Source organism: Lates calcarifer, linkage group LG4 (genome assembly GCF_001640805.2).
Source record: "Lates calcarifer isolate ASB-BC8 linkage group LG4, TLL_Latcal_v3, whole genome shotgun sequence".
NCBI lineage: Eukaryota > Metazoa > Chordata > Actinopteri > Centropomidae > Lates > Lates calcarifer.
Window position 1 is genome coordinate 18,039,636 of NC_066836.1, and position 14,885 is coordinate 18,054,520.

General features: G+C 39.5%; 1 protein-coding gene across 1 annotated transcript in view; it reads right to left on the reverse strand.

The window, feature by feature from the left end:
• Positions 1-6,226: 6,226 nt before the first annotated feature.
• Positions 6,227-14,885, reverse strand: part of slc1a7a (solute carrier family 1 member 7a) — a 31,153-nt gene continuing 22,494 nt past the window's right edge. The window contains exons 4-11 of the mRNA XM_018677317.2: positions 14,840-14,882; positions 13,946-14,177; positions 13,503-13,602; positions 12,464-12,697; positions 10,344-10,538; positions 7,183-7,317; positions 6,856-6,955; positions 6,227-6,493 (exon numbers count right to left, since the gene is read on the reverse strand). Of these exons, the coding sequence (XP_018532833.1) occupies positions 6,227-6,493; positions 6,856-6,955; positions 7,183-7,317; positions 10,344-10,538; positions 12,464-12,697; positions 13,503-13,602; positions 13,946-14,177; positions 14,840-14,882 (1,306 nt within the window). The remainder of the gene's footprint in view (positions 6,494-6,855; positions 6,956-7,182; positions 7,318-10,343; positions 10,539-12,463; positions 12,698-13,502; positions 13,603-13,945; positions 14,178-14,839; positions 14,883-14,885) is intronic.

Consider the following 14,885-nt stretch of genomic DNA (forward strand, 5'->3'; position numbering starts at 1 on the left):
CTCTGGTTTTCACTGGAATTTAAACAAAGGGATTTCAGTTATGTCTGCTATCGCTGTGTTTTTTTCAGCATGTGCCCTACTTCCCTCTTTCTCCATTTTCCCTCCATTTGTTTGCCATTTATTTTTGACTTGATCCAGACCTCTCCCTGTTGGCCTCCCCCAATCCGCCCACCAGTGTCCACCTTCTGCCAGACCCAGTCTGTGTTCCTAATTGCTCCTATCCGGCCAACTCCCTTTAGCCCACCCCCATCCCTGTCTCTGTGCCAGGTGGCCGGCGGGCCAAATGGTAATATTCAGCAGCTGCACAGGCCGCATGGCTGCCTGCCTGTCTCACTGACCATTAGCAGCGGGCTAATGGGTCTTTAGGAGATATACTGTAACAAGCGCAGTAATAAAGGGGTGGGGTGAGGTGAAGCGGGAGTGGTGTTAGCTGAGGATTTTCAGGCTTGGTTTGCCTGAAGTCAACCTCAGAGGCTCAGCCTGCACTCGAATAAATAACCTTGGCTCAAAGTTTTCCTAGAAAGTTAAATAAAATTGAAGATCGGATATGCTATAATTGGACCCATCAGTTCTGCAGAGGCCTGGTCTTTGACATTGGTTCAGTGGATCAATCCTCTGCATGCTGTGTAAAAAGCAGTCACCACGTTCACCACCTGCCTATAAATGCCTCTGAAAAATATATTCTGCATCTGTAAATATGAGAGCTAGAAGTGACTGACACTCTGCTGAGCAGTGACATCTTTCTTGCAGGCATGTAGTAAGTACAAGCCTGTGTACAGAACTGGACTTTGTCTAACAGCGTGCTGAGCGGACTGGGGATGTGTAGCTGAATTTATATTGTGCTCTCTTCTCTGACCTTTGAACAGAGATACAGTATCTAACAAAAATAATTATTGTACACAAACAGGAAGGAGCTCAATACAATGTATTTCCCGAGTCTTATGAGTTTAATAATCACAGCAGCCTTTAACAACAACAGTGTAATTCATTGCTATCCATTCATTTCTCTCGCACTTGTAACTGTTTCCATTGATATAGCCTTTTTTGAACCATCTCTAAAATTAAAGGAGCTATTTGTAAGTTTTGCTATTGCTATATAACCAATGTTAGCATTAACAGCTGTTTATTACACATTGTAGAAGAAATGCTGCAAGCTCATCATCAAGCTTCATTCTTTTACTCACCAAGAGCTGTCTCCAGCAGTGGAAAGCAACACCAGTGTTCTGCTTCTAGTTCTATCACTTTTTGCTTACTGAAGTTAGCATGCTAAAAAGGTAGCCCTGACCCAGCTGGCCTGTCTTATCACTTTCCCATAGCAACTGACTGTAGCATCCAGACTGCTCTAAAGAAGTAGCTCTGCTCAGAGGACCAATCCTAACCTCTTGTATTGTAACTGCAATGATGGCGAGCAACCATCACTATCACCTGCTCCTAATAAGAAACCTTGTTCGGTGGTGAGAAAACATACAGTATAAAAAGCACAATGATTGTCACGTGCCAGTTTGTATAGTCAAGATTGGTTAGGATGTCCACAGACTCAGGGGCAATATAGTATTCTCTGGAGTCAGGACAGACATGCAGAGTAATTCATCCACTTTGTTCACAAATATATGCACAAAATCATGCTTACTTGCATGCTTGTGAAGCTGTAGTCTGTGCACACCCCACCACCTTTCACTGCATACACTATATTGCTCTGCTGATGCCTGGGTGTTTTGTCTTTAGGGGAAACAACCTCCTCAGTGTATTACTGGGCTTGAAGTGCACAAGGATACAGTGTTAGATATTCTCAAAGGAATAGCAGTGTTGTTCCATTGTTTTTTCTTTTCCTCTCTGTCTGTTCTGTATCTTTTGTGGTTTTGTTAAAGGTTCAGTTTGGGTGACCAGATGTTTCCCTGATGTGTCCTTGCTCCTTCTCCTTCCCCTCTGCTCCAGTGGATGATAAGAATGAAAGAGTATTGATCTGTGTGTGTGGGTTTCCTGTATACATTGATGTTGAAGCTTCTGTCATCTTTAGAGTGCACCACACAGTCCATGAGGGCCGGTCTATTTCTACTTTTATTTTCATTCATGAAAAATAGTTGACGCAGTACCTGAGAGCAAAGCTAGCCATCCACAGAAACATCCATTATCTATATCACTTATCCTTTGTGTGTTGCAGGATGGCTGGAGCCGATCTCATCTGACATTTGGTGAGAGGTGGGGGTACACCCTGTACAGGTCAACAGTCTATCACAGGGCTGACAGACAGAGACAAACAACCATTCACACTCACACTCACACCTAATTAGAGTCACCAATTAGCCTGCATGTTTTTGGACCGTGGGAGGAGGCCAGAGAACCCAGGAAGAACACGCCACTCTGCACAGAAAAGCTACGAGTTCAAACCCAGAACCTTGCTGAACCTGCTGTGAGGCAACGGTGCTGACCACTGCACCACTGTGCCACCCAACAATGAACAAATAAATAACTTTAAAAAGAAGAAGAAGTGATTGCCAGTTTGTTTTACTTTGTGATAAAATTCATAAAATTTTTGCCTGTTCTTAGTAATGACTGCTTCAAAGCTTTATATATCTAAAGTTTGATTAGCTATGAGGCGGCACGCCAGTGTTTACAGTGGTTAGCACCGTTGCCTCACAACAATAAGGTTCGGGGTTCAAGCCCCGGTTCACCTGAAACAACTCTAAATTGCCTGTAGGTGTGAATGTGAGTGTGAATGGCTGTTTGTCTGTATGTGTGGACCCTGCGATGGGGCTGTGCTCTGCCTCTTGCCCAATGTCAGCTGGGATAGGTTCCAGCCCCCCACGACCCTGAACAGATAAGCGGTATAGATAATGGATGGATGGATGATTAGCTATACAGTTTACCCAATAGCTAACTACTAGCTAAGCTACTGGTCAGTCCAGAAAAAAATCATTACCTTTGAAAGATTAGGAGCTCAAATTATAATAGGATGTAAAATGGTAACATTTAGACACATAAAGTCATATTTTCAGCCTTTCAGACGCATTAAAGAAAAAAAATCAATATGTAACCATAGCAACATTGTTAATCCTTTATGCTGTGTTAATGGTTGCCAAATAATACATATGGAAGATTGCTGTGATCTGTATACCTTGGTATACATGTCGCCCAGTGCCAGCTGGGATAGGCTGCAGGTCCCTGGTTCAGTGATATAGTTAATGGATAGATGGATGAAAAAACTGCTGTCCTACTGTCCCACAAATGTGGCCGCCTTAGATAATACCCATAAATCTGTCTTTAATATACTTTACACTCTCAATGCTGTCCTTTCAGTCTTTCTCTTTTGATCATTTGGACAGTGGGCTGGTGATCACAAGCACTTCCTGCAATTTGTTCTCTAAGGTTGCCTTGGTGATTGTGTTTCTCTGACATTTATAACCCTGTCTTCTTCCAAGGCTACTCCTGTTGTTTTTTTTTCTCCTTTCTTTTAAAAATCAGCACGGCACACCAGTGAAATTACATCTTATAACACATTTAAAAAAACATGTTGTATTGATACAGTGTGTAGAATTATTATTATATTTGCTTTTCTGTACTTTTGTTTTGTTGTGGATTTCTGTTTTTACTCATGTTGAATACTCTCATTATAAAGTATTTATGGTACTATCCAATCAATGAAACTTACTGGCCTAACTAAACTGATGTATTACAGTTCCCAAAGGTATATATGAGAGCTGCAAAAATACTTAACCTATGGCTATGTACATAGCAATGCAGATAGCAATATATTAGCTTCTTTGGCCAGACACAACACTGATTTAATTCTTCTTATGAATTCTTCATATAAAAAATCAATAAGCCATCCACACTCCCAGACGTTCTTGGCTTTGATGGAACCAGTCCTCAACTATAATCTTCTAAATCTCCTCTCTTCAGACACTTGACACCTTGATACAACCAGTGTCATGTACTTCCCCTCTGGCTCCTCTGGATTGGTGGGGCAGTCCGTGCTACGATGCCCTTTCTGGTCACATCCCCAGCATAACATTTCTCCTGGCTGGCTCCCCAAAATGTTGTGACTTGAAACCAAGGTCCCATATTACAAGGGCCAAGATTTGAGTCTTTAGCCTTGCTCAGATGCTCAAAAATTACTTATAGGTCTTCAGAAATCATCAGGAAGAGTCAGAGTTCAAGGCACCAGAGTTTTTATTGCTGGTAAAAAAAAAAAAAAAACACCGGAGAGCAGTTCTCAGCGCCGTCAAGCTACACGAGAAGGGCTCTGAAGAACAACAATTTGTGTCCCTCTTGTATACCTCTCAGGGTTATGGTTTTCCACGCCTGTTTGATCATTTCATTGGCTTGCAACATTACACCATTAGCTCTTCTCCAAAATGTTACTGTTGCTGGAAAATCCCATGTGAACTGGTCTCAACTCCTCAGGGCATGCCTGGGCATACCTTTCTTTTTCTCTCAATTTTACACCATTATTTCTTAACTCTTCCTTGTAATATATTTTTTAAAATGATATGTTTTCCTTCACATATACATATGCTTATTCTACACAATATACAATGCATGTAGTGCACACTAACAGCTATTTCATATGGTAACCTTGAACATACAACATTATTATTTTATCCTTCACACAGCATATTCTTAATTCTATTCATCTGCAGCATTGCTCAGTTGTTAGAGGTCAATTCAATATATCTCCTCATCATTCTCTCTGCTCATCACACATCTGTTGAAAAATTATACTACAACCTCATTTGGTTTAATTTACGCTGGCATTTCTAAGTGCTTGAAAGGGACATTTGTTCAGGTGAATAAGTAAACAGCTGTCTTTTCTGAATGCCTTTAAGAGAGAATTGTCCCTGCTTGTCAACTTGTCAGATTTCTAAATGAAGTGTTAAATACTTGCACATATGCAGTTTTCAATCCTGAAAATGTAAAAAACTTAAACCTAATATCCCCAAATGAATTTTAAGAATAACTCAAACAGTATGCTATTTGTATATTTTCATATATTTGTATATTTTTCATTTCTCATTGTTTTCATTTTTACAGAGTTAGAACATTTTTTATAAATTTTAGACTACAGTGAAATGTTTCTCTTTACAAATACAGAATGGCAGCTTTTGAAACATACTGACATAGTAGAGATAATCTACATTTTTTAAAAACTTTTGAAATACATAACATGTACAGCACATACATACGGACATAGTTCAGAGTGTGACCTGTTATTGTCGTCTTGTGTTGTTTTTGTCTCACCTGATTCAGTGTACATCAGTAACATTCTGGTCCCGTGTGCTTCTCCTTTGGTCATTTAAGGCAAAGAGGGGATACAATGGGGTGCAAAGACAACTTGACATGACTTCAACACAAGGGCAGACAGTCGTCTTTGTTTTTAACTGTCGTTTTGCTTTGATTCTGACAATGATGGTACAGTACTGCAGGTATATGAGGCAGAGTGCCCACTTAAGATTGAGGAGAACAAAGGCAGTGAAGACAAGTGTAAGGAAAGGTGTTGCTGAGAAAATGTGGGAAATTGTAAAGAATCCCATGTTCTTCCCCTAAAGATCTGTGACATTTGTTTCTGAACTAAACTGTTACATATGTGTGTTCAAATAAAGGTTTCTTGTTGTAGGTCAGTTATTCCCATTTTGTCTCTTTGTTGTGTGCTTTATTGAGTTAGTGAATCTATTGGAAAAATACTTCAACCAGGCAACATTTTGCCTGAGTTTGATTATAGAGAACACAATGACAAAAAAAAGAAATATACAAAAATCCCAACCAATAAAATGCTAAAAACATATCAAACCAGATTGTAATGCATAAAAAGAGATATTTGATATTTGTGTTTTTTTCCCACAGTCCACAGAGGGATAGGTTCCTTTAATTATATTTGATATTAGCTTTTGTGTTCTCCTTCTCCGCTCCTTTGAGATGCAGCTGACTCACAGATCAGTTTGACATGTTTATCAGCCAGAGCAGCGCACTGCCACTGCTGGTTCCAAATAATACATCTGATAAATATGTACACTCACAAACATACACAATCAACTGTGGGTCATCATTTAGGTTATGTAGAAAAAAATGTTTTTTTTTTCCTTCTGCATTCATCCACTCTGGGCCGCTCTCCTTCTCAGCAAGAGAAAAGCATGGGAACTTAGTCACCGCCAACTCCTTAATTTGTTTTCCTCTCCTGCTGGCCCGGCAGCTGTGGATGTGCCAGTAGCTGTCTGGAGGGGAGCTGCTTTTATACGTTAGTCTCCAGCCCGTTCATATCAATGGAACAGTGGTCCTTGTCCCTGTGCTCTCTCTTGTGATGAGAGGAGTGAGCGTGCTTCTTCTTCTCTATTGGCCGAATCCCCTCCTCGAGCTGGATCAGGCGAGCCACGTCTGGGGAGAGGTGGTCCTGTTTGCTGCCAGGTGGAGGCGGCTGGTAGCAGCCGTTCTTCTGGTTCTGGTAGGTCATCATCTGCTGGATGCTTATCATGGGTTTAGTCTCGCAGATCAGAGGCACCTGGGGGATACAATGAAGAGGAGGAAGAAGAAAGACTTAATTAGTCATTTAATCAAGAAAGTGATGCTTATTTTTGGGGGCTTTTTCATTTTGATTGGAAAGTGTGACATGCAGTAAATTTGAAGGTGGGATAATGGTTTGCCTGACTCCTTCCATAGTTAAAAATAACTAAATAAAATGTCAAACCCCTTCTTTTAAGCTGCAGTACAGTTGACTGAAATGACCTACACACCATACAAAGGAAAATATATTATGAAGTTGTAATCCTCATCCACATACCACCTCTCTATCAGTCTTTCAAATAAAGATCAATATTTGTGTACACAGGAAAATGAACCATTGAGTCGGCCTTGTTCTCTCACCTGCTCCCCCTCTTTGACAAAATCTTTTCTGCAGATATGAGCCATGATACCTGTGGCAAGGGCGTCACCCATCACATTGACCATGGTCCTGAATCGATCCCTAGATGATAAAACCAAAAGTCATCCACAGTGATGAGGGTCTGATTCAGTTTTATGCAATATAAATGCTTGTCGTATAATATTTGAAATACATAAAGTGTGGTGTCTGGTGCCAACTCTGCATATTTTGTGACTGCATCTTTATATAAACTCCAAGCAAAAATTTTAAAAGTTGGTGGCCTCGATTGTGTTCAGCTGTTCATGGCAGACAGATTAACCCTTACTTACAAAGCCCAATCAACAGCAATGATGAGAGTGATGTCGTCGGTGGGAAGACCCACTGAGGTCAGTACGATCACCATGGTTACCAGTCCAGCCTGTGGGATTCCTGCTGCTCCGATACTGGCTGCAGTGGCAGTGATGCTGGGAGAGAGAAACAGAAGAGTAGAATGTATTTTTTTTTTTTTTATAACACACAGAAACATGATCTCATCAAAGGTGTGTGTGATATCTCTGAAGGAGGGAAAGTATAAATCAGTTTGTGAGGGGCAGAGCTGCATTTGTAAAAGAATAAAGTGAATGTAGGGTCAACAGTACTAAGTAATGATTAAAGTACTCACAATTTTGAAGTACTTGTAGTACTTGAGGTACTTGAGTGCATCCTCTTCATACTACTTTATGCTGACACTTCACTATATTTAAGAGTGCAATATTGTACTTTCACTCCACTACATTTAGATAACAGCTGTCTCAAGTTACTTTGCATATTAAGGCTTCACACTCAAAACATGATCAGCTTACAATGGAGGTTCCCAACACTTTTTGCACTGCAGACTAATTTTCTTCAATTTGGTGACCTTATGACATTCAGGTAGCATCCTAACACAGATTTCATGTCTGTGTATTTTTGTCAATATATTTTTGTATTTTTGAGGAAAACTGCAGAACATAGTTAAAAAAAAGACTGACCTTTTGCTAAGCTCGCCCTCTTTAATAACTCCCACTGTCAAGCTCTCTACAACTGTACATTTGCACATTACACTGAAAACTGTGGCAAATTTACCACCACTAGTTCATAATAATTTTATTTTAAATATTTTTTTTTTTAAATAGTTTTTTGAAGAAATGGGTCCTTGATTTCACACAGAGCTAAATAAAGGCAGGCTTCTCATTTCTAGCTGAATTTTACCAGCTGAAATTAAAATGGTTGCTAGTTAGCATAAGTAAACTGACTGAAAGCTCCCTTTCCAGCTGACCTTTTTTGTGTGTTTCCAGCTGACTCACTTAGAAACGTGGAAAAGGGTGTTTTTCCTAATGTAACCTGTTGCCCCCCAAAATAGTGCACTTTGCTAAAAATATTTTTTCTTCATAGCCATGTGCTAAATGTTTCAAAGCCTTGTACCAGTCCACAGTCCTGAGGATGGGAACCTCCAGCTTAGCGCTAGATGAAACTAAAATAGTTCAAACTGACTCCACCTCAACCTGTCATTAAAATGCTGCTAAACGTCAAATCCAAAAATAAAATATGCAGTGTATAATAATTATGTATTATGACTTTTAATCAAGTAAAGGATCCGAATGCCTCCTCCAGCTCTGCAAATGTTCTGGGGGGGGGGGTTTGGGGTTAGAATGCAGATGGAGCAGCTCCATGGTCAGCAGCCAAACGGCACGGGAACAGGATGCAGAGAGGGAAAAATTATTATAATTCTGGCGTGACAAGGGAGATGAGTAATACAGGTCATATGGGTTTTACCGCCAAGGGATTATGAGGGAATGGGCACAGACTGCAGCCATGAGGAGAGGTCTGCTTAATGTTATTACAGTAGGAAATGTCATCAAATCACAGGAGGGACAAGACTTTTTTTTCTTGATCTTGGTGAACTTGTTTACCTGTGGTTGAAAGTTATAGGGTGGTGGTACTGGTGGGATGGGGCCTGTCGGTGTTTTTGTCTGTCTGTGTGTCTGTCTGTGTCCCTGGGGCTTCCAGACTGATTTAGCAGAAATCAGATCAGACTAAGAAGCTCATATGAGGCGTAATCTGTGTGACATTTACATATATGTGTATCTAGTAAATCCCATAATATTTTTTATTAATTCAGAATTAAACTAAATGTGTGACATTAGATTAATTCACATGTTTCACTCAAAACACCACAAGTATGCCTGCACCATTTTTTTGACCCAGATGAAATTTGCTTATATTGTAATACTTTGAGGAGGCTTTTCCTAATTTGCAACAATTGCGGTTCAGATCAAAACCTGCCCAAAAAGCTGTTAATAATGTCAGAGGAAAGGTTTGATTTTTGGGGATATGCATTTACTCACTCTCTTGCTAAGAGTTAGATGAGAAAGTTGATACCAGTCTCACTTCTGTAAATTAAATATGAAGCCAGTGAAGCTGTAGCCTGGCTTCATGGAAGTTAGCCTAGCACATAACCAGTATAAATGTAGCATAAAAAACAAAGAAAAAGAAAAAGAACAAAACACCATAAAACAGGCTTTAATTTTTGTATGGATTTAAAAATTAGATATAATATGTTGATCAGGGAGCTTTACAGGTGCTAGTAGGTGAGTTTTGTTACTTAACGGAGTCAGGCTAACTGTTTCCCCTTGTTTCCAGTATCTGTACTAAGCTAACCAGGCTCTGACCAAAGGTAAAAAAAATAAAAAAATAATACACATCAAAGTTCACCAATTAACATGTTATATCTTATGCATTTCATCTGTACAAAAACATTGCAAAAAGTATAAAAACAACAACAGCCAGGCTATCTGTTTACCCCATTTCTAGCCTTTATGCTAAGCTAAGCTGTGCAGCTGCTGGTAACAGCTTCATGTTACAGTACAAGTATGAGAGTGGCGTCAGTCTTCTCATCTAACGCTTGACAAATGTCAAACTATTCCCCTGAAAGCATATTCCACTGATTTTGTCTCAGTGAGGGATTGTGAGGGATTCACAAGAGACAGTTTTATAAAAGAATGCTCAAAACCTGTACAGGGACAACAAAGAGATCTTAACATTTAGTGTCAAGTAAAGGGTGAACCCCCTGTGTTTCCCATACTGCAACCAAGTAGCAGTCTTTCATTACACCCTGGCTGCCAGGTAAATCTCGTTCAGTTTCCATTCCACCTGTCTGTAACTGCTTTTACAGACTATTTTTACACCTCATGAACAATAAACTGAACTTGATATTGGAAAGGGAGGCCCCTTTAAGCCCTGTTCTTTTATTTCACTACATTTACTGAAGACATATATAAATAAAATATTTATAAAATCAATAGAACTGTTTAGAAAAAAGCTTTAGAGGTTTGCTCTCCTCACAGATGTTTGACATTTTTGTCTTATATTTCTGTGACCTCCCTCACCTGCTGACATTTATGATAGTTCATAACATTTTCCATCTAAAGTTTTTATGAGCTTGCTCCAGTCTAGATTTAGCCGGTCTTACCTGATTGTGATGATCTGTCCAAAGTCAAGCTCATAATTATTCACTTGGGCGATGAAGATGGCTGCCACGGCCTCGTAGAGTGCGGTGCCGTCCATGTTAATGGTGGCCCCGACAGGCAGCACGAAGCGGATGATGCGTCTGTCGATGTGATTGTTCTCAAGGAGGCACTTGAAGGTGATAGGCAGAGTGGCAGAGCTGCAGCAGGAAAAGATGATGATGATAAGAGCTTCTCTAAGACAAGCAGAGTTATCAATTGTGTGATACCATGAAATGCCTCTTACAGGAGCTATAATTATGTGATTAATATATGCTGTTGACAACAAAGACACAAGTGAAAATCTTTTGTTACATTATTCCAATTAGCTGTTTTCTCTGTAGGAGTCCTTTTGCTTTCTGCCACTGTGACAAAGGCATAAATACCCAAAATGTTTATCCATTTGTCAGTTTATTTACCAGATTGACTGCATTGTGAAAATGTCTGTCAAAGCTGTTGATATTAGAACCAAAAACCAAAGATATGTGACTAAAATGTTTTTCACATTTGTAATTCTGGAAAACACTGATGTAAACAGACATAGTTTATGTTTCAGTTGCTTGTCTTGTGATTGATTTACATACAGAAGAACATATGTGAGAATGTAAACCTTTCAAATAGCCAAATAAATTCCATAAAACTGATGCACAAGAGCTCAACAGTCAGTATGTATCTGATGTGTGTATATGTTTACATTTTTCGTGACACTGAAATAAAAAAACAACTTTATTTATGTTTTTTGTTATATGAGCAGTTAAGCAATACCTGAATGCTACAAAAAGATAATTTTATTTTGTTTAGTTTTATGTCTCAATTTACTGTAGCAGCACATAATCAAAAAAAAATATTGTTTCATATTTACTGAAAGCTTCACTGCTGCACTGAACAAGGCCTCTAAATATTTCTCATCAGAGAGGATCTGAAGAGGACATGTCAAAGGGGCCAGGACTAACTGTTGACTTACACTAACTGTTCATCCCTTCAAATGGTGAAAAGATGTAGTGTTGTTGGAAAAGACCAATATATCTCCAATGAAAACATAAAGAACAGCCCCTAAGTGTAGAGTCCAAGGTCACAGTGAAGCCCCACAAACATCCATTTAATACAAGGTGAATTCAATTATCTGCACCATTTGTACTAATGATATTGTATCTGCTCTGACCTCGGCACTCTCCTAGTTGGTCATGGGGGCTGGACATTGTGTGGGAGGTAGGGTACACGCTGGACAGATCGTCAGTCCATCGCAGGGCCAACATATATAGACAGACAAACATTCACTTATGGGCAATTTAGAGTTATCAGTTAACCTAACCTGCATATCTTTGGACTATGGGAGGAAGCCGCAGTACCCAGAGAGAACCCATGCGGGCACAGGGAGAACATGCAAACTCCACACAGAACCCAGAACCTTCTTGCTGTGAGGCGACAGTGCATCTGTCCAGTGTGTACCCTGCCTCCTGCACAATGTCCAGCCCCCATGACCCTTAACGGTTAAGTAGTATAGATAGTGAATTAATTTATGGTTCATCAAAAATAACAAACAACTAGGAGAGTGCCGAGGTCAGAGCAGATACAATATCATTAGTACAAATGGTGCAGATAATGGAATTCACCTTGTATTAAATGGATGTTTATGGGGCTTCACTGTGACCTTGGACTCTACACTTAATGGCTGTTCTTTATGTTTTCATTGGAGATATATTGGTCTTTTCCAACAACACTACATCTTTTCATCATTTGAAGGGATGAACAGTTAGTGTAAGTCAACAGTTAGTCCTGGCCCCTTTGACATCTCCTCTTCAGATCCTCGCTAATCATGATCATGATGGGAACATTACCATTATATTTTCAGAGGAACGTTCATTCAAATGCTCTGAGAAAGGGATCTTCTTGAGCGGCCGCACATTATAACTACTTTTTATCTTTATCTTAATCTATACTGATAAATGTACAAAGTAAAATCTAGGAACCTTGATTAAGTGGGTTTATTCTCTGCTTTATGTTAAAATTACAAATTTGTAAATGAATATAGCCAAATAATCCAGGACAGTATTTGATTGTGAAAAGACAGATCTTTGACTTTTACCTGGATGAGGTGGCCAAGGAGATGAGCAGGGCCTGTAGAATGCCTCTGATGTAAACAATGGGGCTCTTCTTAGTAATGAAGAAGTACATGGCCGGGAGGATGAACAGACCATGCAACACCAAGCCCATTACCACTGTTATGGCGTAAAAGCCCAGCTTCTTCCCCATGGCTGAAGGATCGTCCATCTCCAAGATCTTTCCGGCAACCAGGAACACAATACCAAAGGGGAAATACCTGGGAGGTAAAGAAGGTAGAGCACTTGTTCAGAGTATTAGCTACAAGATAATGCTTTTCCCCAGATGCTATTTCTCTTTCTGTTGTCAAGTCAGTCAGTCAGTAATCAGGTCATTATGTCAGCAGTAAGAAACTCTATGTATGGCAAGTATAATATCCTTTAGGGTGTTATAATGTAAAGAAACTAGAATTTAAAAAATCTGTAATCATAAGTGATGTTCCAGCTAAAGTTTTAGTCATTATTGCCAACAGCAGCAAAACAGCTCATAAATTTAGTATAAAGTATAAGTATAAAAATCATTTTACAGCAATGCAAGGAAGCTGCATTGAAGTTGTACTTAAACACAGCAGTGTTTTGAGCTGAAAGCTAACATCAGCATGCTTACATCAACATGGTCAAAATTACAATGTTAGCATGTTGATGTTTAGTAGGTACAGTGTTCATCCATTGTCTTAATTTAGCATGTAGGCATGCTAACATTTCAAGGCACTGGACAAATTTCCTTGTAATCCACCACTGTCAACAGTTGTTGACATTTCACTAAAAACAAAAATGGTCAAAGTCATGGTGGTGCTAAAGAAAAGTCAAAGGATCATCACATTCATACAGACTTATCCCCCGAGGACCATGAATGTCTGAACAAAATTTTAAAACATGACATTTTAAAGCAATGACAGCTTTCTAATGCTGTTCCAGCCATAATTATTAAGAATAATTATACTAATTATTACCAGTGTCAGCGAAACTGCTCAAAATGTTGTCATTTTATTTTGGTGCTGTTTACTCCCAAGGTGCAACTCTTACCAGATGACAATGGCAACAATCTTCAAAACTGCCTCATTCAAACTCTGGCAGAAGTTGACCAAAGCGCTTCCATTGGGTCCCATTCTTCCCAACATTATTCCTGGATTGAAGAAAACAACAGCAACATGTTACATCTTCGAACTGATCAAAATTAAAACAAACTGCAGCACTCTCCTCCAGCACACCATGTGTTATTGAATTGTTATTTATGTGTACATGAACTGATGAATGCATCAGTCATACACCCACAATAATGCATTCAACAAATGGTGAGATTGTTGTTTCCTGCTTTACTCGTGGGAGTACAACAGATTTTTTTAAAAAATTATGCAAAGATGTAGGTGTGCCAAGACTTCAATTTTGCAATTATACATGTTCATGTATATGTGTTGTGCACATTACTCTGTTACAGTGTGAGTGAAGGATCCATGCCAACCACTTACCCATAGTTGCAGAGAAAATAACAATCCCCAGCACATTCATGCCTTCGCTGGTGCCAGGTGATGTTTTCATGATGACGTCAGGTGGTGGTGTGAGGTCCAGGGAGAAGTTCTGGACATCTGTGCCGTTGTCATCTTGGATGCCGTAGATGTAGACCCTACGCGTGGTGGTCTCATCCAAGAGCTGAGCCACCGTTGGTTTGGGGATGAGCTCTGGGACTCTCTGGGTTCGATACTTGAGAAAGAGCACAGGCCCCTCACATCAGCAAACATGACAATGAACCACCAATGTAACTGGTCAAAGCAGCAGGTTCTGTCATGATAATGTCACGTGTGTGTGGGCTTGTATCAGAGGTGTTAACGTTTAAATAGAAGAATCACATTATGATAGCGAGCTGACAATGTCCACAGAACAGTGTGTTATTTATACCAGTGTTTCCAGTGGTTTCTATGGTATCTTAGATGGTACAGGTCACATATTTACCTTCCTACAAGCTAACATATCATTTTAATGTTCATCTAAAATACATGTTTGCGTCATGAAAGAGAAAGCCAGAAATATTTCTGCCTCTACATTGATACTAATGCCACTCTCATGTCTGTACGCTACATATGAAACTACAGCCAGAAGACACTTACCATAGCTTTGTGTGAAGACTGGAAACAGGGTAAGCAAACTGACTGCTTACTCTTCATATTCACAGTAGCTTACAAACATGAGAGTGGGATCAATACACACTAAACTTTCTGTAAGACAATGAATGGGTATAGTTCCCAAAATGCAAAAGTACTGCTTTAACCTTAATTCCAAAATATTGGTGCTGTTTATTTGTAGTTTGAACATCTTTTCCTATTTTTCTTTTTAGCATTTCTTTGCCCTCATCATTTTTAGCTTACCTGTTGAAATGTAGCTTGAACCAGGTTGGCTGGAAACATGTTGCTG